Genomic DNA, 26,542 nt, shown 5'->3' on the forward strand with positions numbered 1-26,542 from the left:
CGGCGAACAATATTATATATTTTCGCTATGTCACAATGTGGTAGCTTGGCCATTGTCTTCCTGTGCAATTCTGCTGGAAAAGAAATCCTCGTTTCCAGCGCAGACGGGGATTTCTGCCCTTGACTCGGATTGCCGCCGGTCGATTTTTTTTTAGGGGCCAACCAGTGAACAGAAAAAATGTATGACGTCGATTTTCTGCGCTGTTTTAAAATTGTAGTCTGTCTGTAGTTTTAGCAATAACAGCGGATGAAGTGAACAAAGCCGTTCAGTCCGTGTTGCTGACGCCTCCAAATATTGAATTGACATGAACAAACGCTTCGTTCGGATCGGCGCTTCTCTCTTCACGGTAGGGGATGGTTGTTTACAACACAGACAATTTCCGGTAAGCTTCTTAGCATCGAACTGGTGCACGGCGTTTAGACAAACGTTAGTAGTCCACGCCTCCAGGAAGCAGTCGAAGTAATTCCCCATAACGAAGCAAGGAGCAACTAAATTATAGGACAAGACTGCTTTCTAGAGCTAAATAATGATATCTACAATTTTACATTTCCCACCAAAAACTTGAAACATTTCTTCTGCTAAGAGCTTACTCATACTGAGTCACTGGATAAACAGGTACTCTATTCAAATGGTCTGTGCAAACTATTTGAGTCACCTCCAAAATTGAACTCATCTCAGTGTTTAAATAACTTTTAAACATGGCCATCAACCATCTGAACTTAAATGTTTTGATTGGTGATTTTGCTAATGATTTTTAGTTGCAGTCTTTGAATTTTCAGTGACTTTGTATGTTTGTAATGCTGCTCTTATTGTGCGATTTTAATTGGAGTACCTTTTTAAAGTCATGACATCTAGGCCATGCATGCTTTTGTAAATTAGAGTCCTTCTGGTTAAATAAAGTATTATTAATATAAAATAAGCTTGATATAAATTGATTTTGGACTGAAGTGGATGCAGGTGAATTTCAAATAATTGGAATGTCTTCAAAGCTCAACTTACAATTAACAAAATGAAATTACACAGAGTAAAATGTGTAAGTGAACAATAACATCTTACTTTTGTTGATAATGTAAATAAAAATTTAATTTTTCTAATATGTAGGACAATTAAAATTTACTTCTATTGCAGAAATGTCAGATTAATTAAATGGTGTTCATACTGTACTTTAAATCACTCAATATTTGCTCAAGACTCCTTTAGTATAAATAAACGCATAAACATGGCAAGGAAGCCCATGTTGCTTTAATAGCTGCATAGTTAGCTCTGGTGTGTCTTATCTTCCTGCATTGTTAGCTCTGGTGTGTCCTATCTTCGTATTGACAATACACCAAATCTTCTCCATGTGGCCAAGAGACTCTGCTTGACTGATATTTTGTTCAAATCTTCTCCATGAGGCCAAGAGACTCTGCTTGACTGATATTTTGTTCATTAAAGCAGATATTGGTATTTTTGGTAGTGTGAGCAGGTTCCAAGCAATGGCCATATCCATTAAGCTTTTCAGGAGAGGGAAATAATGTGTGCTTCAAAATGTCTTGATGGCTGATCTACTAAATTCAGATTTACATTAAGTTAAAGTACAATCAAAGTTATCAGAAAAATCCACCTAAAACATGTCGCTATGTATAAATAATCATTTTTTATGTGAGTTTTACGTTTTGAATTAAATTAACGATTATACACTAATTTACTGGGATGCACTTGTAATTGGAACCGAATGGACTTGTTTTGTAACTTAATTTCCTTGAAGTTATTTTTTTGTGAACTGCTCTAGCTTAACTCAATTGAACCCAATTATGTGCTTGTCATTTTAATCTTGTATTCCTGTTTTATCAGTCGTCCCTACACAAGCAAGGTATCAACAACAACAAAAAAGAAAAAACATCACCTCCGTGCACACACCCATACAAAAATCCCGCTTGGGACATTTTTCAGGCAACAGACAATTATATCCCGCCCTATTCTTACGTTCTTGAAGCTGATTGGTCATGACAACAGGGTCCTGGATGCTAACTGGCTATCTCATTGTCAACCATGTTAGAGGCGTGTTTCTGTCGTTCAGCGAAGTGTCAATCGGCCTTTTACAGCTCTTCAACCGGTGACTGAAGACAGATGTGGAACTGAAAAACTGACAACAGGAGCCATGGACGATTCCAGAGAACAAATGAACCCACTCCTTAGCAGGGTGAGTACCCGGAAAAGACGTTGTAACGTAAGATTATTGTCGTACGTACTCGGCTCTTTGTCTGTGTTTGCCAAGCAACAGCACAAGTCAAAGGGATGCTTGATAATCATCCGGTCACTTCTATTGTTAGCCGGTTTTCCTTTTCTTACTTCTCCTTAATGGTAAAGGTTATTTTTACACTTTTTAAAAAGCTACATTTTAACAAAGATAACAAATATATTCCCCTTTGCGCTTTATGTCTTTTTTTCTTCCTGAGGGTTGTTACTAAACCGAAGATCTTGCTCGTTATGATACGTTAATAACATCCATACCCTTTAGTAGTTTTCGTAAAATATTTCCTCCCTGTAAATCCGAACATTAGCTTTGTTGTAAACACTTTAACAATATGAAAACAGTAGTAGTCTGGTACGCCTGCGGTGCCTCTGTAAGTCTGTTAGTAAATGACTGATTAGCAGTTAACCGCTTTAAGCATTTTCCGCTCTCACGCTACGTTACTTTACGTCATGTGTCCCATTAGGCTCTACAGCTGAGTTGAGCCTCAGAAGAGAAAGATAGTGTAGATGCACATTTCACAGTTACACCCTCCTCTGCATGGCAATTTGACCATATTCTTTAAATAACCCACTGCTGGTGATTTTACTGTGAAAGATAAGTGGCCAAATCGGAAAAGCATGAGCCTTTTTACATGCCTTACAGTGAAGTTTTCAGTGACTTGTGTGCTGGAATAGAGAACCACATCCTGTCTGCTGAGTGTCTCTGCTACAGAGAGGCTTATAAGCGTCTGACCACTGAGTGTTAAGAAGACCAGAAAAAGAAGCTTGCTGCAGAGCTAAGTTTAAAGAGCACAGTGACTGCGTAACATCAGTGGTGGTGTAGGGTAGCCCACTACTCTTCTGCATGTGTTTGCTTACTGTATTCATAAGCAAACACATGCTTATGATTCCCAGAAAGTCAAGGGGTGGCATTATTGCAGTGCACTTCTTTCGTCAGAGCCGACCCCCACAGAAAGTAATTAATCAACATCCAGGACTTTCTCACTTAAAATCCCCAAGAATATACAATTGTTCATCTTTCAATGGAGCATTCAGATGCATGTTTAAAAACCATGAATGTGGTTTCAAACAGGGGGACATTGTTATTTTATGGTTTTCTTTCTGAGCAGGGTTTTTGTTTTGAGGCAATAAAGGGGAGTCTTTCAAAATGTAATCTTTAGCCCTTGGCTTGAAAAATGTGCTTCAAAGCTAATAAGCTGTTGTGATATTTTAAATGACAGCTAAATGCTGTTCAGTTTTCACCAGGCTGTTTAACACAGGATATAAAATGACAATAAACAGTCAGTTTTGTAGACCCGGCATTCTCAAATTTATGTTCGAAGGTTCAAATAACATTTTTTTTAGATGTACCAATAATCTGGTTTATCAAGACTATTGATATAGTTAACATAGTTTAACTATGTGACCAAAGACACATAAACACTAATGATGTGTTGTTGAATGTAAAGAATGAACATGTAATAACTACAATTTTCCTTGCTAAACACAAAGCATGATGCTGCTATCACCATGTTTCATTGGGAGGATAGTGTGTTCAGAATGATATGTTAGTTTTCTGCCACGTTGTGTTTTGGATTCCAGAAATATATTGTATATGGTGATTTGATCAGAGGACCTTCTTCCGCATGTTTTCTATGACCCCTATGGCTTGTGACAAACTTCAAGCAGGACTTCTCATCAATTTTCTTCCACAATAAGCTTCTCTTGTCCCAGTCTTCCATAAAGATCAGATTTGTGGAGTGCCCAACTCATAGTTATCTTGTTGACATGTTCACTAAGCTGTGGATCTCTGGAGCACCTCTAGAGTTACCATGGGCCTCTTGGCTGCTTCTTTGTTTATTGTTTCCCTTGCACCACCTGTCTCTTTAGGTAGATTTTCGTGGCTTTATAGGTTAGCAGCTGTGCCACACTCTTTTAATGCTCTGATGGGATGTCCAGGCATTGGGATACTGTTTTGTAACAGTAACAGTTTCCTACAAATGATCAAGCTTACACTAAAGGAATGCTATGTGGTTGCCTTTTAGGCAATAAAATATTTACTTATTTAAAAATGAATTGAATTATTTGTTCATTTGGATCTTTTAATGTATTTTCAATATTGAATAAAATAAGTTTAAATGAAAACTGGTTAAATGAAAAATCCGTAAAATGTGTCAGCTTCTTAATCTGATTAATATATTAATCTTTAGAATAATTGATACAACATTTTACTATAATTGTTAGTTGCATCCCTAATGATACTACTAAAATATTTACAATGGTTTTCCTCAATTTATTTTCTTCTTAAAAATAAACATTATATGCTTATTCAAAAATACTGGAAAGGAAATTTTTTAAAGCATGTATTTTAGGAAATCCTCTGGGGTTTTTCCAGATTTCAAGCATTTTTTCTGTTTATATTTTTCCAAGCCAAAGGTGACAAGAGTCCAACTAAAACAATTTTTCCAATCAGACTATCTTTGAGGTCTAGTGCAGACATCACGTACTCTACAGCCAGTTTTACTGTGCAAACATGTTGAAGTTCTGTGGATTAAAGAAATCAATTAGTTCAGGATGTAAGATTTAGTTTCTCCTGTATGTGTGTCTGTGTATATTCCATTTCATCACAGTATTCAGTCTCAGATGACCAAATGTGACGTTATAGATTGTGTCCTTGCACATTCAAAAACAACTAGTAAAACAGAAGTTTCATCCATAAATCAATAACTTTATCTACAAAGACTCTGCATAGTCATCCTCTGTGTGATCATATCTGTCTTCTGCAGTGCTGGCGATCAATTTTGTCTCTCTTTTTTTTACAAAACAAATAAATACCTATGTAGCAGCGTACACTAGCTTATTTAGAGTTGTACGTGATTGTTTATGCACAACTTTATCAAAGTCCAGACAGGGGAGTGATGTCTGGACTTTGGTTTGTCGCAGCTACTTGATTATTTTCTTTTTATTACACATCTTGATTTGCTGCCATGGTTAAGATCACTGTCCTGTTGCATGATCCAATTCAAGCCTCCGTTTAGCTGTTGGACAGATGGTCTTATGTTTGAACCTAGAATACTTTCGCATACGGAGAGAAAAGTTTGTGATGGACTTAATGACCTCGAGGTGCCCAGCAGCACACCTTTTGTGGAAGCAGCAGCTAAGCTTTGCATGGAAATTCACCTACATACGTCGACCGCAATTTCACTTTTTAAATTTTTATTGTATCATTACAATATGGGTTGTAATTATTTGGCCTATAGTAGATCTAAGAAGTTTAATCACTCTCTTCTTTCTGAAAGTAGGCACACTCAAAGAACAAAAACTGGATAAAGTACAAAGAGGTTGTATGCACTGTATACCAGTTAGTCTGGGGAAATTTTTACTTTGAGTTATATTGTTGTATGAGTTTAGCAGTAGGACTAAGACCATTACACAGGCTTGTTCTACATAAGTGGAGGTGTTAGTAAATATAACACGGATCTAGATCCGTAGGTCATGGAGGCAATACATCAGGATTTCTTTGGAAACAATAAATCGATTAATTTTGTGTGAAATGGAGCAGCCTTTTTCCTATCACATTATCAAATTTTTTGCGTTCTTCCTTCCTTCATTCATGTTTTATTTCTTTCCTTCTTTCCTTTCTTCTTTCAATATATCATTGAGTCACCCCTGTGTAAAACTGAACAAATATTCTTTGTTTGCAACCAGACACAGCCTATGCTCTCTGGAAGAAATGCAGATTGTTTTTTCATTGTTGCAAAACCTTAGAGTTTAAAGTGATGTGGGAGTTATTCACACCTCATAACAGTACCTCATTTGGTGAATTATCAGCACAAACCCTTCACACCAGATGTTCAGCACAGTAATGATGGCGTGATGATCTGGGATCACATTGCAGACAAATGACTCAGGATCTTGCTGTAACTGAGTCATGCATGAACGCCCAACCAAACAGTTGTAAGGTGTAAGTTTGTCCGACAGCTACCGGTAGACAAGACCAATCATACATTGAAACCCTTGATTTTGTAGAAGGTGCACTTTATTTATGTCATAACTGTAACAAAACTTGGTCCAACTGAGTCATCAGCATTAGCATAGTGGTTCCAAGCGCAGAAAGAAACTACAGCGGAGTGGCTTGAAGTTGGAAAAAAAAAAGTGCCATAGTGACTTAATCAAAGTTCACATTGCATCAAAATCGGATTGATGTTTTACTGTGGAAAATAAATTTGGGCTTCGATGGGTTTTGTGGGGTTTTGGAGACTTTGTCTTCTTATACCCTTTAGCATATTGCAGTCTGTTTTTAGGGTGAACTTGCTTTGATGGCTCGAACTTGACATGTTGGCAATTGTTTTGTATGTCCTCCACTTGTGTACTTTTTTCCATTCAGTAAAATGGCTGGTTTCAAATTCTTTTGAAGTCCCTATTAGATTTATAAGCTGCTGCATTTTCCGGAATGCATCAGAAATGTCTTTGAGATTGCCATTCAGTCTTTCTTCAAAAGCTCAAAATACGCTAAACTAAATGTTTGAGGTTTAAACAGGATTGACCTCCTTTAAAGTGCAGAGTAATGATATTCTGATGAGATACAACTGATGTGGGATTTTTTAAGGCATTTTTAGAAGGAATAAATGTCAAGGTGTTCTAGTTTTTTTGTATTTTTAATTACATTTTATGGAGCCAAATCCTAGGTTTAAATTAATACTTCTCTTAAACTTATTAGATACGTATTATGGTAGAAAAATACACTATAAATCTCACATAACTGACCTATTTACATTTTTTTAGATTAGTTTTTTTATAGCTATCTAAAACCTTTCAAACAACAAATAAAATATTTCAGAGAATACATATTCTAATGGAAATTAGAATGCACCTACTGTATCTATTCCACCATTAGATGTCACTCTTTCTGTTGAATTTATTTTAAAATGAAAACAACCCTAAATTATTTAAATTTAGGGTTGGTTTCACGTTTACCCTTGAGAATACTGTGCTGGCATTAAGTGTGTCTGCCTCTAGATGATGTGTTCAGTGTTCCTGTTGCTAGAGATCAACATAATTTCATTAAAATAGCAAAATGAACTAGTTGCTCCTATTTTAGAAAAATGCTCTTTTGACCCACTCATGTGGGAATTTTTGTTGCATACAGGAAGCAGGTAGACAGCGGTTCTTTAGATTATTAGAACTTGTTGAAAGACATACCTAACCTTGATGCTTTGACCGGGATTGTATAAGTCAAAGTCATAGGAACGAAGACATTTGGAGTCTCATGAATTCACAGCAATTTGTCCTCTTTCAATGCATTGCAGACCGTAGGGAATATTGACCTGTTTCTATTTATCTTTGCTGGGGGGAAACTCTTCATTTATGATTTGAATACCTCAGACTTGTATGTCCTCCAAATGTGAATGTCCTCCAAATGTGCACACTATCGTCGGTGTGTGTGTGTGTGTTTATAAGCTGTTGGCTGGGTGAATGAAATATTCATGGAGGCATGGTGGGATTGGCTGCCGTGCATGGAGCAGGGCTAACGGGGTAGAGCAGAGCACAGCACTGTGTGTTCTGAAGCAGCTCGTCTTCCCTTTGTATAAAGAGATGAGCAGAGGAAGAGAGAACAGAGGAGTGTGACACTGTCGCTGTTCATGCTCGGCTCACAGGCGTCCCCCATACAGCACACACAACCGCCATAGAGAAGGAACTGGTTTACATCTCTCCTGCTTCCGTTTTGCGGATGTTTTGGTCTAAATGGATGAGCAGAGCAAAGAGGAACATGTGCTCACGGTATGTCTGCTCCTCAATATTTGTGTTTGTGTCCTCAGCATCCGTGTTCTGCACTTGGAGAAGAATCCACAGGCTCTAGGTGCGCTGTACCGCTTGTGCGTTTGTATTGATTTGTCGGCTTGTGGTCGTCTTCTGTTATGTGCTAATGAATGGGGCTCTGTGGTTACTACATTTGACCAGAATGAAAAAATATTATGTGGGGAAAGAAGAGGTGACAGCTCTTGAAACTGAATGCTTTTTTTATGAGCGCCTTTATTGGTCCAAAGCAACATGAGCCAGAAAAAGCTATCAGACAATTATGGCTGCTTGAAGGAACGGGACAAGCAAAATGGGAAGGAAGCGAGGGAAGAAAACAAAAGCTGCATGAAAATGGGTCTGTCAAGGTAACAGAATAGCTATAGCAATGATGTTCATTAACTGAGGGAAGAATAAATGAACATTTAAAAACTGATAAGCTCAAAATTGGAGCATTGGGCTTAAAGGAAAGATCCTATTTAAATACAGAAAGAGGTAAATACAGAGACTTTTTTCTCCATTCAAAATTGCTGACATGAGGTAACCCCAGCTCTTCAATTAGATAATTAAACCACAGATCTCTGGAGACATTATGAGGAGGAGGCTAGTGTGAATGTGTTTGAGTCCCACTCAAAGGTGATGGGTCTCTATGGGAGTAAATAATTTAGGGGCTAGTCAGCAATGCATAGTTGCCTTATAAGTTATATCTTTGTGTTCATGGCATTTTAACAAAACCTGCTGAATACCATCAGATCCATGGGTTTGGCAGAAACTGAACTGTGCAAAAATATTTGCCCTTTTACAACGCTGTTCTTGCTTTTTCACATGTAACATGTTGGGTCATCAAACAGAACTGAGTGAAAACATAACAATAATTTCATTTATTAAGGAAAATGCTGTTCAAAACAATATGACCCATTCAAGAAAGTAATAACCCCATAAACCCTTTTGATTGCCATTCTATCAACTACTGGTAGTGAGATCACTGGAGAGGAATTTTGGCCCACTCTTCTCTGGAAGGTTTTCAAACATGAATGACCTGTTTAAGGTGAAGCAGCTGCATCAAAGTAGGTTTTTGGAGTCATTAACAAGTGAACCCTCTGGTGTGTTTGAATCATTGTGCCGTTCAGGTGGTCTTGAGTTTAAGATAACAATCTGTTGGCCAGACTGGCTCCTTTAGGATTTTCTCCTAGAAAGTAGAATTAATAAACATATTAAATATGACAAGTTGACCAAGTCCTGAAGCCTCAAAATAGCCCAAGACCATCACACTTCCACTATCATGTTTGTACTTTGGTCAGCAGTGGCTTTTGACCTAGAACTCTCCTTTGGGAGTCCTTTTTGCTTAGTCTTTTCCTCACTGATATATCATGATCGGTGGCCTTAATGAGGCCAGTGAGGCATGTAGTTATTCTGAGTTCCCTTGTGACCTTCTGGATAAGTTGGTAATGTATCCTGCAATAATTTTGGTTAGCTGGACACTGCTGGAAAGGTGACCACTGTTCCAGTGTTCCTTTCTGGATATTGGGTCTCAATGTGGTTCACTGGAGTCACATAGCTTGATAGTTTTGGATTGTGGCATCCCATATTGTCATATAATTGGGTCATTAAAACAGTTTTCTGTTTATACTTTTTTTATAGGTTGATGACTGGTCATGGCCAGTCAAGCTAAAAATCATCTATTTTTTGTCACAGTCTTGGTGCATCTCTATTCAAACATGTTATGGTAATAATTACCATTAAAAATGTTTACCCTGGCTATAATATCATTGTTAACCAATGTATTTCACTTTTAGTCATTTATCTGTATCTACTTTTCAGACACAATCTTTTAATTTGACATCATTGGCTTCAAATAATTGTAATTATTCTCATTTGTAAAGAAAATAGTGCGTTTGGCAGCCATTTGAGCTTTGACTGTAATTTTAAAAGACTGGTCTCTCCCACTATGCAGCACATCTGTTACAATACTCCCTGTTGATTGGATCAGTTCCCAGTTACTGCAAGGCTGGCAAAGAGGGAATCAGTCATGTTGGCATGTTGTGTGGCTAGTTGCTCATTTCACTGCTTGCTTGGCAGCTATGTGAACATTTCTCTGCCCATGCAAACACATTGGCAAAAGCTGGGTTAACCTGGCTCTTAAAAAAAGTTAATTTTTACAGCTAATTTGCTCAACATTGGTCTTGCTTCGTTAGGTGTGAAATTTAAATGGTACTCATTTTAATTGCAGGATGTAAATTCTTTGCATTCTTGTTGCTATCATAGTTGTTTACAACATAATGCTTATACTATAGAGGCATTATGCTGCTCTATCTGGCTCCAATCTTTAAAGCGTACACTATAATAACTTTCCTCCAGGCTGAACCTGTTATTGCTTGAAAACGTCACAGTACACACTGTAAAAATTCAAATTAAAGCTCCAAAACCTCACAGAGTGGGGCTGCAATATTTGAGGAAAGTGATGTTTTGGCCACAGCTGGCTTTTACGGCAAACCAGCTGTTGAAGACTAAAACATTTGAAAATACTGGAGCAAGTAAGAGGCTTTGAATAAGGACAGAATCAGACTAAATTAACTAAAACTCGAGATAATTCAAAGAAAATTACTGGTGCACCCATAGTCCTATGGGAGTTAAGGGTCTTTCTCTCAGCACCACTTCCAAGCAAGTCATCCTTATTTCTTAAATTTTACTGTTACAAACATTAATACAGCATTCTGACCCAGACCATTGAGGCTGCATACAGGTGGCTGCAGAGAGACATCAAAAATACAGCTCTGTTATTTTCTATGAGGCAACCCTCACTGGCAACATCTGGTTGCCGGCTGATGTTCCAAGCCCAGCGATCATTTTCACACCTGTTTGATTAAGGAGGGTCAGTGCCTCTAAATGGAATATAAATAAAACTGTGACTACATTCTGGCTTGTCTAGCTGCTCTTATTTTGTGCTGCATTGTTCTATGTTTTGAAAGAACATTGCAGTTGTTGGTTGTCGTATTGTTCATAGATTTGACTCGGTGTTATCTGTGTAATGACAATTGGAAAATTGCTGGCAATCAAGTTTTTTTTGTGCAAATTAAGTGCATTTTTTTAATTGGTTGATTTTCAGTATGTAAAAAGAATATTATATCTTTTGTCAGTTTCAAGTTATGCAACTGAGAAGTGATCAAGTGGGATTTTTAATCATTAACAGAAGGGTACCAGCAATTTTCTTATATGTGTGTATAATTTATGTTCATATTTTGTACAGATTTTTATGCTTAGGTTCCTAAGAATGTAAGTATATGTAGACCAAGCATAATGTAGACCAATTAGTATGATCATAATGATGCCTCTCTTTTCCTTTATCTGTTGTAGGGTTTTATGAATTGTTTTATGCTGACAAATAATCAACTCCTGCTTACTGTTTAATGGTCATGTGAACTGTAAATACTTTGTTATGTCTAAAGCCTTACACATTGGTTGTTTGAGCACATAAGCTGACAAAATCCTCATATGGCATCCACTGTAACAGCAGGATTAGCCATCTACTCTTTGGGCATATAGTGTGAAAAAGCTAATAGATTAAATATTTTTTGCTCTTATTTGCACGCCATGTATTGCCTATCCTGACCTCTGAAGCACACATTATACCAGTCTGTTTTTATTAGCACACTTATTAATTATTGAGTGGGGCTTTTGAACAGACCTCTCATGAAAGGCCAGCATGAAAGGCCAAATTCATCTTGTTTGCCTTTTAAAACTGAAGTAGATTGATCTATTTTCATGATTTTCTTGGTATTACACTGAGGGGTTTGTAAAATATGAAATTATTTATTAGTGGTGGGACTAAAATGGTGTTATGTTCCAAAGTGCATTTTCAAACTCAAGTCTTGCTTCTTTATGTTTGTCTTGATATTTTACCTTTCAAATTATTAAAAGGCATATTAATCTTGGTATATCTACATTTCTCATTTAGAGGAAAGTTACAGATTAAAATCCCACATTTGGCAAATAAAAGTAAATTTCTCAATTCTAACTGAAGTTTTGTCTGATTTAATATTTGCCTGTAGGAAAACAGGTGGCATTGCTTTTTATACAGTATATCGATTATGTTATGGAACCAAAATCGCCAGTAAGATAAAAAAAGGTATATTTTCTATGAATGCACACAATTGTTAACAAAAGACCACACTATTTTATGCTGCAGTTCCACACATCTGTGCTCTGTCTACAGTCCTGTATTCATGTTGGCTTTTCTTACTCAGTTGGCAATTCGTCCCTCTTACTAGCTTCCCCCAGTGACGTTAGCCATTTAGGCCCTCACAGCACAGCTGTGGTCGAGGAAAACAGAAGCGATCTCACTGTCCTCAACCTTTTGCCTCAGGGACTGTGGCAGATAGACTGGGGGTTATTTTTGACAAAGCTATGTGACAGGTTTCATCACGTGTTCTTGGATTGTTCCAAGAAACGTGGGGTTGAGGGCAACATGCACTCTAACAAGTGCTTATAGCTTGCTAAGCTGCCATGAGACGACATGTACGTAAACAGTGATTCTTGATTCTTGACAAATATCTGCTGTAAAATACGCAGACTTTCTGGATGAGTACTTTAAGAAGCACAGTGGTAGAGAAGCAGTTATTTCGTCAGAGGTAGTTTCAAAATCTGTGTGCCTTGCCTGTAAACTTGGGCTTATCTGATTTCTGCTAAAGTAAAACATAAAGTCTACACCAAATTCAGTGTTAATTCAAATAAAATGCCACAGTGATTCTTTGTTTCTTATTGGAAGCTTTATTTTAGTTTGCCGCAAGCTGTGAAGAGCAAACATGTTCTGGTCAGGTTCAACCGAACTTTAATTTTTTGCCAAAATGTGAGGAGGAAAATACAAGAAACACAGTTCACATCCTGCCATGATTCTGGTGGTGCCAGAATCATGCCAGGATTACAATGGAGTTATTTTCGATGTGTTAGAATGGCCTTGTCAAAGTAGAGTTCTAAATCTATTTAAGGAACCCATGGCAAGACTTGAAAATTGATGTTGACAGGTGGTGCCTATCCAGAATTATATATTATGTAGAATTATATATGAACTACAAGTGAAATAGGAAAATAGACTATGAAGTAGTATAAACCTGGCAGCAGTAGCACACCCTCTGGGTATTTATGCGCTCTATAACAATGTTTGTCTAAAACAACATTTTCCTCTGGCAACGTCACATTTAGTTGAAACACACAGATTATGCAAACAAGCTGATCCTATTACAGTGTGTCCAGCATGTCCACCTTTGTGGTACTGAAAAAAAGCAAAAGTACATCTAACAAAAATAGGTCACGTTCCAGTGAACTGATATTAGGTTTGGAATTTCCTCCAGTTGACCTAAAAATTCAGTGAATACAGACACATTTATTTTTGAAAACCTTTCTTTAGCATCCCCTAGAAGGATTTCTGTTGGGTTGAAGTCTGGTATGTAAGTATGATATCGCAACACACCACACACACAAGCATTCCATTGTAGATTCAAGGCTCTTTTTGGGTTTATTATCTTTACATTTTCCATTTTGTCTTTAAAAGGAGAAGCATTTTTTCTTTTGATTTTTATTGTACTGCAGTTCTGTCTTTCTTTTTTAGAGATACATTTTCTGCATTTTTTTCATTCAGTCTGAAATATTCACTCACATAGGGAAAAGAATCTGCGGAGTGTTTGGATGTACAGTACTGTACATCAAGTTTGGTATGTGTTAAGGAAGGAATAGACTTATGTCTCTGTTCCTGTGTGTTTCTTTTTATGCTTTTAATTTTGTAAAATGCATATTTTTGGTATTTGTGTGTATTCAAGTACTGTATTAATTATATCTGGATGCTTTAATTTGATGTTGATTGCCAGGGGGTGTGTATATGTATCAGTGGGAGCTGTATGTCTCTCTAGCTGAAGCCCTGGAATCACTCATGTTTTCATAATAGTGATATTGGACTGCATATTCTGAAAAAGGTGTTTCTCTTTCTAATTGCTGTAGTTAACCTATTGGAGTTGATATGAAACATAACCTTAATGGCATGAGTCATTAAAAATAAGTACAATTTTATCAACAAAGACTAATTTGTTTGTGGAACATTACCCATAGATAAACCCTCATAGAATGTGTAAGAGAGCTTGCTGCATAATACTTATTGCCAAGGTCTCATCAATTTCAAAACAACATGTCAGTTTCTGTACAATATTTGACTGTAATTGAAAGGATTACATGCAGTATAAATTAACATTGATTATGGAATGTACTTTAATCAAAATACCTAATTTATTGTCCTGTTTGTCCATTCAACAAAACTATTAACTTTTTAAAAAGTCTATTTTCCTTCTAAAAAGACTTACAATCCACAAGACATATTTTATAATTCTGTTTAAATGTTTAATAAATTTGACGACATAGAGCGTCATACTGTTGAATTTTTAACTCATTACTTTGTTGTCATTGTTTCCAGGGTCTAGATGAAGAGGCATTGGTTGACCACGGGAAGACCAGCTTCACCACTCTTTCAAACTATGAGACAGAAGATTTGGAAAGTAAGTACAAAGCCTCTCAGCTAAACGTAGTTTACCAACAGTTGGTTTTTATCTTCTGTTCAGTAATAAATCAAAATATTTGGTCCTTTGAGGAAAAAAGTCCAATTTATCTCCTAACCTAACCCTAGGTGATGCTAATGGATATATATTTTTGTTTTAATTGTGGTGTTTATGGCAGATTAAAAAACAGTTTTAAGTGTTTAGTATATAACTGTGGTGATTTTTTTTAGGGAAAATGAAAAGAAAACCATTTGATAATTTCCTATGAAGTTTCATATGTAAAAATATAACAGCCGCTGTTTAACTCCATAAAAATCAAATCAGCAGAAAACAGCTGATGAGTTTAAGCCTTATTGCTCTCAAGAGTCTTGAAAACCAATAAGCAGTGGAAAGAATGGAATCATCAGTAATGTGTCTCTATCTGTATGGAAACTCTAATGGCTCTAATTTCCTGTTGACATCATTTTGTGGTATACAAACGGCACATTTCTGTCATAATTTCATTAACAGCAAAGTAAGAACCTTTGGTTGTACCCATTACGTAATGGTGAATGTTAAGAGTGCACACCCAGTTACAAAAGGTGGTGTCATTTATGATTTAAAGTATTATTTTACTCCCTCAAAATATCGCTCATTTTCTGGCACTCTTTTGATTAAATTTATTCTGCGTCAAGTGTTAGCTAATCTTGTCAAATAAATTTTCTTAGAGGCCACATATTTACTGTGGAAAATAATTAAATCTGTTAATAGCTTGGTTTTCAAGTCTACCTCTTCCCCCTCCATTGCTGTTTCTCATTGTTCACTTCACCCATATTCTTCACATTTCCTCTGAGTTATTTTTCTACATGCTGCATGTTGGTGTCATTTCTCCTGAGTTTCCCCTCAAATCAAAGAGAAATGACTCATCAGTTAAAAAATGGGTAACGGTAGAGTATGTTGGGTGAAAATAGGCCACTTTATTTCGAAACGCAGTTCCTTTGTGGGAGTAACAATGATGAGAAGCAGACAAAACACAGAGGGGAAAAAACTAAGAAGAGCAAAAGTTAAATGTACTCTGGTTTTCGTCAAGTAGATTAACTTAAGCTTTCCAAAGAAATGGAAAGAGATTCCTTCTGTCTTCTCTACAGTGTTGTATTCTTGATTCTAATGTCAGTTTTTGAAGCCAAAACTATTTTGACCTTTTATCTAAGAGTTTGTTTTTATGCTTTTGAAAACAAAGTTGATGTACTCAGTTTAAAATGTTAACATTGTTGTTATAGTTGTTTCCTGTAAGAAAGAATTAAACTAAGAATTTGGTTTATCTTTTTATGTTTTTATTTGCTTACTGTGACAAAAAAATATATTTTGCTCTTCGGATAGATGAGAAGTCAAAGTACATAGCATGCCTGGCAATGCTATGTACACAAGCAATAAAGTTGCTTGTGTGTCATTTATTAAATAAAGTTTCCTTTCTTTCCCAGGTCACAGAGCTGTGTACGTAGGGGTCCACGTTCCATTTGGAAGAGGGAGCAAACGGCGGCACCGCCACAGAGAACGCAGACATCACCGAAAGAAGAAGGACAGAGACTATGAAGAAGGAAAGGAAGATGGAAGAGAGTCCCCCAGTTATGGTTCGATTCTGTTTTTATTTAAGTACACCATGTCAACAGTAAATAACTCATTACACTTTCTTTTTGCAAAAGGTTATATTCCTGTTTGGCTTTCTACAGCCACTCTTTTAATTTCTATCAAAAAAAAAAAACCTCTAGGTCTCCCAGATTAGTTTATTAATTGATCCTTTTCTGTCACAAACTAGTAAATCAACACCTGATAAACTTAACATTTTGTGAACATTAAGAACATATGTAATTAAATTTTGTATCACCCCAGGTAGAAGTGTGTATAAACCTATCGGATTAATCTTTTAATTTGAGTTTAGAGCACAAAATTCAGAAATTTACTTGGTTGAGCGATGGGGCATCTTTATCTTGCTACATTGAATGGTGAGCAGAATGATAAAAGAGAGCTTCAGACATGGAAAACTCACTCAGATCAACTTGCAAGACAGAACAAACAGAGCTTTGCTAATGGCCGCAATGAAGAACCACCTACTCACTTGTCAGAGTCCAAATGTGCAGGATGATTCAATCACAGAAAACTTTCTGCTTTCTTTTACTGGTCATTTCTGTAACAACAGTAAAGCTGGGTTTTGGCTTTGCGTGACTCATTAGAGGCTAAGTTTATAAATCAAGATTTGTTTAAAGAATTCATTATTCTTTTTTTATTTTTTCATTTACTGGTACTTTTAAAATGTATTTATATTTTACAATTACTGTATTACGTAGTTGCGGAGTACATATTTTTAAGAATGTAATTATAATGTGCAGAGCGTACGATTTCTTATTTACGTAGTTTACAGCTGACTGTCCAAGCTGTAGGTGATTACACAGCAGGGTCAGGGAAAGTAAAATCCGATCACAAGTGGTCACTCGAAATGCATCCTGAGACCTGCCTAAAGCTTACTACTTGGGATTAGATTAGGCTAAATGCATGGGGAAAAAAACAGCTAATAGTTGTTTACATTGTCCACTAAGGTTTATGGCAATCACGTACAAAAATGCATCAAGTAAACCCCAAACATTGTATAAAAGGGTAGATTAATATAGACAAAGCCTTAGTTTAGCATTTTATTGTGTTACAGTGGGTTTCATTTGTTATAATCTGCTTGAGCAGGGTAGCAGCCACAAATTTCTATAATGCCTAGAAGGAATAATATGTGTGCAATATATAAACCAAGTGATGGGATGTGCTGCTCTCTAATACTGCAATGCAATATATTTCTCTTCTTTCTGTGCTTGCCATCTTTCAGTTCTGTCTGAAGCATTCATTGCTAAAAAGCTTTAAAGGCCACTGTGAAGCAGCGTCTGACAGGTTGATGGTCGTGACATTTTAAGTGATGTGTGCAAGCACCTTGTATGGAAAGTAGCTGCGCCATCAGAGCTGCAAGATATAAAAAGCAACAAATAAAAGCTTAACACTGAAGATGTGCTTACTAAAAACCATCTTGGTATTTGAGTACATCCACTCATGTTTTCTGTCTAGTTCTTGTTCAGCTCTGGAATTTTTGCTAAAAGTGGGGAATATTAGGTTTAATAAAATTAATATGAAAGACTTTATGCTGTTTTTGAAATTGTTTTCTTAACACACCGATTACTTTCAGTTACCAACTAGTTGTGATGTTCTGAAAGTTTATTTTTTATAGCCTTAATTTTAAGTCTAAAATCATTATGTGTATCATTTGAAAAGAAATGTTGCACTTTCTCCGAATAGCACCAAAATTTTGAAATAGTACAATTACCACTTATGATTCTTAGAGTGACTTCTGAGAAATGTTGATATGTTTGGTCAGTACAAATACTTCTATGCCCTTTTTCTTTACCTCTAAAGTTGAAAGTCTGATCTGGGAATGACATCAAGCTGGCAATACAAGTGTGTGTTTTCCTGTATTTTTGACTTTTAAACCCTGTGGCAACATGGTCACCAAATAAGGTTGTATTTGGTGAAATACAACCTTATTTCGCCAAATAAGGTGTGTGTAGAAGATTTAATGAGACATAGATCACTGGAAGTGCTGTTCTGTATTCTGCAACTGCAGACTTACAGTGCTTATATTGTGATTTTATGACTTAATTTTTCACTGTGTTCAGGATTGTAGCTCACATTTACTTTGATTCATTTCCATAGCTGAAATAGATATGAAAAATGTAAAAGGGAATAAAAAGAAAGCACAAGGCAGCTGAGAATGCAGACAAAGTTTGCCAAAGAGTGAAGAAGTTACATTTGGCAAGGTCCACCCAAAACAGTAGTAGTGATTTTAAAGTCTCTGATTAAAATATTAGTTCATAAGGTGGATATTTTTATTTGTGATTTATTCAATGAGGATAAGAAAGTCAGGGGAAATGTTTTACAACAGTAGATTAGAAATTCATAAAAAATAATACCCTGTGGAGGAATGAAGCTGAGTAACTCCAGTATGAGTATATGATGTGACCTGCGGACATCAGCAAATGTATTGTTCTGATAGAGCAGACATAAAAATTAAAAACCACTTTCATAGAACAAATTTAAATAAGCTGGGTTTTATATTGAATAAATGTTTTGAAATTTTATTAATTCTAGTCTTAATGAATATGCTGTTAATCTATTGTAATTTCTCTGTGTTCAGACACACCTTCACAGAGGGTACAGTTCATCTTAGGAACAGAGGACGATGACCTCGAGCACATCCCCCATGACCTCTTCACAGAGCTGGATGAGCTGTCCTTTAGAGATGGTGGCGCGACTGAGTGGAGAGAGACCGCCAGGTTAGAATAACAATGAAAACATTAACAAGTTGATAAAACGTGAAAATGTGATGTGATTTGTATCACTAAATTTCACACTTAACTGCATTCAATCATATTTTTAAATCTATTAATATTTATTCTCATTGAACAAACATTGGGGAAAATAGTAAAACTAACAATCACAGCAATATGGATAGTTTTGGGAGATTTGAAACATCATTAAATGGAATTTAATGTGACAACGATAAATCAGCATTCTTATAATGATTAGAAATGTACCACAATTAATGATAAACGATACAATAAATGCCCTCCCCTAACTGAAACTTGATTTTCCGGGTATATTTATATACTCAGGCTCAACTTCAGATTTTAATATTTTCCCAGGCTTGCTTTCCCAAACCTCTTAGAGTTGGAAGTGGAATTAGTGATTTTACATGCCTGGTATTCCACAGATTGTTTTCTAACAGAAACATGTTCGATTAGTCACAGATTTGGAGTATGAGTCATCCAGTTTGCACTGCTTCTGTTAGACTGTGTGCTCTGTCGGATGAAATTTGTCAAAGCAGTAAAATGTAGCTGGCTGTGACGAGAACACTGCAATTGTTAAATTTGATGGTTGGAAGCCTAACGAGGAGGTTTTTAAGCGCAGCTCTTTTTTGCTCCTTCACGTGAAACATTCTTTCTGTGTGCGTCAGATGGTTGAAGTTTGAAGAGGATGTGGAAGACGGTGGAGAGCGGTGGAGTAAGCCCTATGTGGCCACATTATCACTACACAGCTTATTTGAACTACGCAGCTGCATACTGAATGGCACAGTCATGCTGGATATGAGGGCCAACAGTATTGAGGAAATTGCAGGTACAAACACAACTCACTGAAATCTCTCAGATTTAATATATTCATCATGGCCATGAATATATTAATGGCCAGCAATTTACTGTGCTTACTGTTTTATTTTGAGGGACAATTTCAGGGAATTTCAAAAACAATAATTGAATGAATTTGAATTTATTGTTGATGTTTTTAATCCACAAAGGCCTCATGTTTTGCATTCAGATAGAAATAACTATATGTACTCCTACTAATAATGGAGTACATATAGATCTTCCTTTGGAAGACAGCCCTCAACCAGATGCTTTTTGTAATTAACATGTTTATGGGCTAATCTCAGCAGGAACTTTAAGCCATCTTCTTATAGATGGCTATATAATTGGTAGAGTTTATTTAGACTCTGCTTGGCGGTTCTTTTACAATGACAGTATATTTCTTGTTGTAAATTATATGTTCTGTTTTTGAAAAGGTCAGGCAACATTAGCAGTCCTAAATAGATTTGTTTTGCTCTACTGAGTGCAGAAATGGCTCTAGTCAGAATTATGCCAGAAGTTTGTATGTATGTATTTGAGCCTGTTTTTATTATTTTGACCTTGTGCAGATTGTAGAAAATACTAAACAATTTTAATTTTGTGTACCCATGTTTTGTTTGGCATATGAGCATTCCACCACGCAAATGCAACAGTTAAAATAAATAAATAAAAGCCCAAAATAAAATGACATTTAAGCACATGGGTGAATGGAAAGTTTTCACCAGAACCGTTATGTTTGGATTGTGTAACCCTGCGTGTTTATCTTTATATAACTGTCTTTGTGCGTTCCAGACATGGTCATAGACAGCATGGTGGCATCTGGGCAGTTGAAGGAGGATTTGCGCGCCAAGGTCCGGGAAGCAATGCTGAAGAAGCACCACCATCAGAATGAGAGGAAGCTCAGCAATCGCATCCCTCTGGTGCGCTCCATTGCTGACATAGGCAAGAAACATTCTGACCCACTCTTGCTTGAAAGAAACGGTGAGATCCTACAGCGCACTCACATTTCTTGCTCTTCCATCTATTTAACCACTGGGGAACTGTCCTTAAAGTCCACTGTTCAAATCCCTCACTGCCAGCATAGGAGTTGGATGGTCAAAGTGAGTAAAATTTAGAGAAAACTGTGAGTCCCCTGACTGGAAGAGAAATTTGGGTGCTAAAAATTGTGCTAACCTGTATGGCTGGCCTGGCTTTGGGGTTTGAATTAATTCCTAATTTTCTCCTCATAGTGTCATTCCAGTGACGATGCCCTACGCACGACCGTGCCTATGGTGTACATTTGTAACATGTTGGTTAAGAAGCCTGAGATTTCAATATTGAATGAGATGCCACATTCTTCACTTCTCTGCCTGTGGTTTTCACTCGACTTGCATTTCATGTCATTACACTGGAAATTTTTAAGGTTGGTGATGGCATTTGTTGCAAAGTGAAAGGTGTGTGACCAAATGAACATGCATTGTTGTGGCAGAGCTCTTCTTTGCTTGCTGTGCACAGGCATCTTGTTAGCTCATCCTCTGCAGCATGCTAGCCTTAAAACTAGAGGTGTTGCCTTTATTCAGTCACAGTGCTTGATTAGTTCATTAAAAGTAGAGATGCACCGATCAGAATTTTTTCAGCTGATTAAGATGCCTACCAATATGGGTTGTAACTGATTAGTGCTGTAGTCTCCATTTGTTTTTCTCAGAGGGCTCAAAAGAATAAAAAAGTCAATTCAGTTCAATTCAATTCAATTCAATTCAATGCAGCCTTCCTGTTATTTGCTGAAAGTTTAACTCTCTCGCAGCCTTGTTTCTTTGAAATAGCTTCCTACATAGGCCTGTCGCGATAAACGATAAATCGATTAATCGTACGATAAATTAAAACTATCGACGTCATTTCAATTATCGGCATTATCGTCTCTTCCGACCTTTTTCTCTTTCTGTTGATGACACCGAATGAAAAAAGGCTCAACTCCGGTGCTCTCCACTGATCCTCCCTTCCTCATTTCCTTAGTGTAAAGCCCAGCGCACACTACATGATCTTAGAGTTGTCGGCCGATTGTCGGCCCATTTTCAAAACCTGAGAGATCACACATTAGCCGACAGAAATCCTAGGTATAACGGTTCCATCGGTTCGGTCCTGCCGTGTGGTGTCCAACAATGGGCACAAAATAATGGTTACAAGTCCAGTGTACTAATTTTAAAACCAGGCATTAATCAACGCTTTACTACAATCTACCTGCAATATATGTGTCTGGTGTCAGAGTAAAGTCCTGACTGAATGAAAATCATTATAACCTATTTACTTCACGTTAACGAAGAACAGCTGAAAAGTTACCGGGTTTATCAACTGCGGTAGCAATTTCGCTCCAACTCCTCCCCTTGTCATTTCTATATTCTTTGCATGTTGAATAAACATTAATGTTGTTTCCACGTCCGCTGGACTTCGGGTTGCGCCGTTTCAGCTGTTTGGGATTCCCCGACGTAATTTCCCCTCAGAAAACACGGAGGAGAATCCTCGCTTTCTGGTTGGCTACCTGTCACATTCAACAGGCTGCGTTAAGATCCCAGTCGGGAAAAACCCTGATTTAGATCGGAGCGGCAACGAGGATCTACCGTAACACACCACACAATCTTAGAAAGACCAAAGGTCTAAGATTGTTGTATGGGGAAAAATAGGAGCAAAAAATCATGTAGTGTGAACTATTGCATCAGGTAGTCGATGTGCCCATCTTCTCTATTTAAATCTAATTATTACTGAAGGGCAACATAGTATACAGACTTCATAATCTGCACTCTTTTGGTTGAATGCAGTATTTATTTCCACTTTGGCTTTATGTTGTTTAGTTTTTATCAAGTACATTTTTTGTTAATGGAGACTGAGAATCCATTTTGTTTTTGGTTGTTTTGTTTATTTAGTTTATCAGCTCCAGTGTTAAATATTCTTTTGAAAATAAAGTGTATCTATCTTTGGCAGGAAATCACATGCATTATTACGTCATTTCCATTAAATCAGTGTAAAAAGGTCTTCAGACAATATTATCGTTTATCGCAATCATTTTTTGAGACAATTAATCGCTCAGCAAAATTTGCTATCGTGACAGGCCTATTCCTACATCTCTGATTTTACTTCTAAAGACCTTGCTGATATTTAATGTAGCTCACATTGAAGGGCAATGAACAGTCAATCTTGATTATTTTCAGTCAAATAACTCAAACTGGCTGCGTTCAGTTATCCGTTTTGACTCTGCTCTATTTCAATATTTCTGATAAAAGTATCCAGGACTTAAATCCAGTATCATCTCAGACATAGGTGGCGTGACGTATCTAATGTGTGTTAAAGGCAGGAATTGAAAAGATGTATTGGACCACTCCTAGTTTATGTTTCCCCTAAATCTTCTTTACTCAGTGATGGCATTTACACCAAAGAGTATTGTTAATCTTTGACCTGGTAGAGCTTAAGTATGGTGTGTTCATCTATTAGTAAAATAGCAGATGTTTTAATTTTGCGCTGACCTGCCTATCTATCAGAAAAGTGTCTCGGTGCATCTCTGGTTCACAGTTTAAAGTAATGTTTTTCCTTGCAGACCCTCCAGCATCCCTCTGATTCATCCTTGCAGCTTGCTCCACAGCTATGCTTTTAGCTCACGTTATGCAAGCACAACACTTTCCAGCTGCACCTTTTGCAATGGTCTTGCTTTGCATCCTTTCTCACTTTGTTTCCTTGGGGTGCCATCTGTGTATTGTACATCAACTTCATATTGTTGCCCTCTCTGTTCCATCCCTTATTCCGTTATCTTCTCCTTACCCTCCTTCTATATTTTCCTTCTCCTCTCCTTTTTTTGCCATTGTCTCCTCTGTTAGGAGAGGGCTTGTCCTCCTCACGGCTCTCTCTCCACAAGCCAGGATTGGCCTCCTCCGTCTCCAACCTGTCCCAGAGACGAGAGTCGAGAGTCTCCGTTCTGCTCAACCACCTCCTGCCCTCCTCCTCCTCCAACACTGGGCTGTCTCCGGGCCCCTCTCCCCACAGCACCCCACAAAACACCCCTTTATCTTTTCGCCGCTCCCATCTAAGCCCGTCACAAACCCATTGCACAGGCCCTGGCCCTCAAGGCATACCAGAGGTGGTTGTATCTCCTCCCGAGGACGATGAGCCAGCAAATTCTGCGGAGGAGGATGCAGTGTCTCCACAGCTCACCCGGCGAACATCCTCGGCATCCCAGAACCATGAGCTGCTGCCCTTAGAAGGCAAATATCTGTGTAGCCTGCCAGTGTGAGTCACAGCTTGAACAGAGAACACTAGCACTAGCATGAAAGCCCTGTTTCCCTGTTTTTTATCTTCCAACCCTGCGACCATTTCATCAACAACCCACTGCAAGGCTGCCTTTCTACGACACTGGATGTGTTCCAAAATGTTTTACGTTTTTCTTTTATTTTGGCACCATTAACCCGTTTACCTCCTTTTATGTCTGTTCCAATAAGTTATTTGTTTATACACTTTAGAACCTTCATAAATTTGCTTTGCTTTACCCATTCAAACACCTCTATGCATTTTCTTACCCTCATGTTCTTGGCCACCCTTTCCTTCACTCTCTCTTCAGTGCAGCTGCATGGCTGTGTTTCGCTCCTCTTTTCCCGATGCTGGATTCTTTCCTGAGCTTTTATTTTTACATTCCCCTAACCTCATTGTATATTACTCAAAGCGTTCCAGATAAGGTTTCTCAGCAGGGACATTGGAATGTTTTTAACTACTGTTTAGTATCTGAGGAGAATCTCCGAAGATCTTGTTTAAAATAAGGTTGTCAGGACACTAAGGTTTTATTTTCAAAAGCAATAGTCAAAAGAAACATTTGAATAAAACACTGGGGGGAAACGTAGTCAATATATATTCATATATTATTTTTGGAAACAGGATTAAAAATAAAAAATTTTGTATTTTGAGCAGTTGTGCTCCAACACCGCAACACACATTTTCTTCATCTTGTCTGGGTTCCTTTTAAATAAACTTAGGCCCTTTACATTGATAAATAAAATGTCAAGAGTGAAGTTGAAAATTGTTTTCCTCACAGAGATGAGAAAAATACTTTTCTCCAAAAATATTGCCCAGTATCTAGAAAATACACTGCATTCTGCCGTTATTTACACCGCAAAAATGCTATTGTTCTAAAACACCATTTGGCTTTTGAAAAGGAAGTCAAATTATCTACAAAAATTCAGCAGTAATTTATCATTTTTTTTGTTTTTGCTGTAATTTTTAAAAGTTGACCTATTATTCTTAAGGCTGACAAGCATCAGAAAAGTGAAACCTGCATTAGGCTGCAGCTTCTTATATAGCAGACACATTTCCTCTTTTTACACATCTGAGCGAAAGATTGACGTCACCACTGTTCCCCTTCGGTAATTCACACAAACCAGAGAGAGGAGACTAGGCCTTTTTTATCAGTATGCGTTTACAAAAAAAAAGTAGGTGCTCTAAAATCAGAAGTACTTATTCATTGTATGGTTTCAACAACATACTTTTATACATTTTCTTGAGCTGCATCTGGACTTTGTTTGAGAGCTTCCCTTAATTTGTTCCATAGCCTAACACTAGAAATAGATACATTTTGTTATACAGAAACTTTGTTTTTTGTACGTTTAAGATTTATTTATTTATATTTTTCTCTTAATTTGTAACCTTTATTGCTTTTCTTAAATATCGAATAATTTCTGGCAATTATCTGTTATTTGCTTTATACAGTCATGCCATTTTAGTACCCGTCCACATGAAGACGAGATTAGGTGCATCTGCAAATGTTTTTTGTCATGTAGATCATTCATCCACATGGATTTGGGGTTTTGGGATAAAGAGAACAATCATTTTTGAAAACTGGTTCCATAGTGGATACATTTCCAAATTCTGGTTTCATGTTTGTATGTACAGGCGAGCTGTGTGTTTTTGAAACTCTGACGTTGCTCTATCTCTCTCAGTAACCCACATGCGCCTCATTCTCACAACCAACCAACATGCTGCCATTTGGTGTTGCTCTGTGTTTTTTAGTTGTCCTGTGGCAGTGTTACATCGCCTGTGGTTCTGCATCCTGTTTTGTGGACATACATTTGTTCTTAATCATTTGCAAAAATTTACTGTGTTCGTCTTTGTGTGGACTGGGCCTAGATTTATTGTTGAGACAGTGGCCAGAACTTTATTTGAAGTTCAACTAGTAATTCAGGAATTGGCTCTTTGCAGAAAAAAGAAAATTTAAAGAAACAAATTTATTCAGAGGGTTATGTCATTAAAGAGTTAGCATGTGTTTGTCCTGAAGTGCGGTGATGAGGTGGTGAGGATGACGCTGAGAACCCAGGTTGGAATGAAAGAATGATGTTTTAATGATGATATGAATTACAAATCCAAAGTCCAAAATCCAGGCAGCACAGCATGAGCAGAAGGCTACAGCTCAAAACTGGTAGCAACTGGTAATAATCACATAGACTGTGGACTAGACGACAGACTTGACGCTTGACAAGACGAGGACCCAACAAGGAACAAGGAACACAGGTGGGATTAAATACACAGAGGGTAATCAGGGAAATGAGACACTGCTGGGAACAATCAAGGCAGGACAACATGGAGACTCAATAGACACAGAAACCTAAATGAGTACACAGAAAAAAACAAATCCTCACAGTGTTTTCCAGAATCAGGAAGTCTTGGAACCCCTTCTTGTTAAGTTTTTAAAATTTATGTTTTTATTATATAGACTGAAACAAAACCTGTCTTTTTTTTTTTACCTCTGGATGATGGTTCTATTTTCAGTTCATACTAATTTAACGTCCATGCTTATTG

At 37.2% G+C, this 26,542-nt stretch overlaps 1 protein-coding gene across 8 annotated transcripts in view; it reads left to right on the plus strand.

Moving 5' to 3' along the window:
• The first annotated feature begins 2,059 nt into the window (after window positions 1-2,059).
• Window positions 2,060-26,542, plus strand: part of LOC116730532 (sodium bicarbonate cotransporter 3-like) — a 47,911-nt gene continuing 23,428 nt past the window's right edge. For 4 of the 8 annotated variants that reach the window (XM_032579839.1, XM_032579835.1, XM_032579841.1 and 1 more), the window contains exons 1-7: window positions 2,060-2,182; window positions 14,468-14,549; window positions 16,010-16,159; window positions 18,754-18,892; window positions 19,573-19,733; window positions 20,531-20,719; window positions 23,581-23,964. In XM_032579839.1, the coding sequence (XP_032435730.1) occupies window positions 2,141-2,182; window positions 14,468-14,549; window positions 16,010-16,159; window positions 18,754-18,892; window positions 19,573-19,733; window positions 20,531-20,719; window positions 23,581-23,964 (1,147 nt within the window). In that variant the 5' untranslated portion in view covers window positions 2,060-2,140. Of the gene's footprint in view, window positions 2,183-7,693; window positions 7,996-14,467; window positions 14,550-16,009; window positions 16,160-18,753; window positions 18,893-19,572; window positions 19,734-20,530; window positions 20,720-23,580; window positions 23,965-26,542 lie in introns of those variants that run through there. The other 4 variants (XM_032579842.1, XM_032579843.1, XM_032579838.1 and 1 more) reach the window with 3 other exon arrangements.

The sequence above is a fragment of the Xiphophorus hellerii genome, chromosome 13, assembly GCF_003331165.1.
Source record: "Xiphophorus hellerii strain 12219 chromosome 13, Xiphophorus_hellerii-4.1, whole genome shotgun sequence".
NCBI classification, from domain to species: domain Eukaryota; kingdom Metazoa; phylum Chordata; class Actinopteri; order Cyprinodontiformes; family Poeciliidae; genus Xiphophorus; species Xiphophorus hellerii.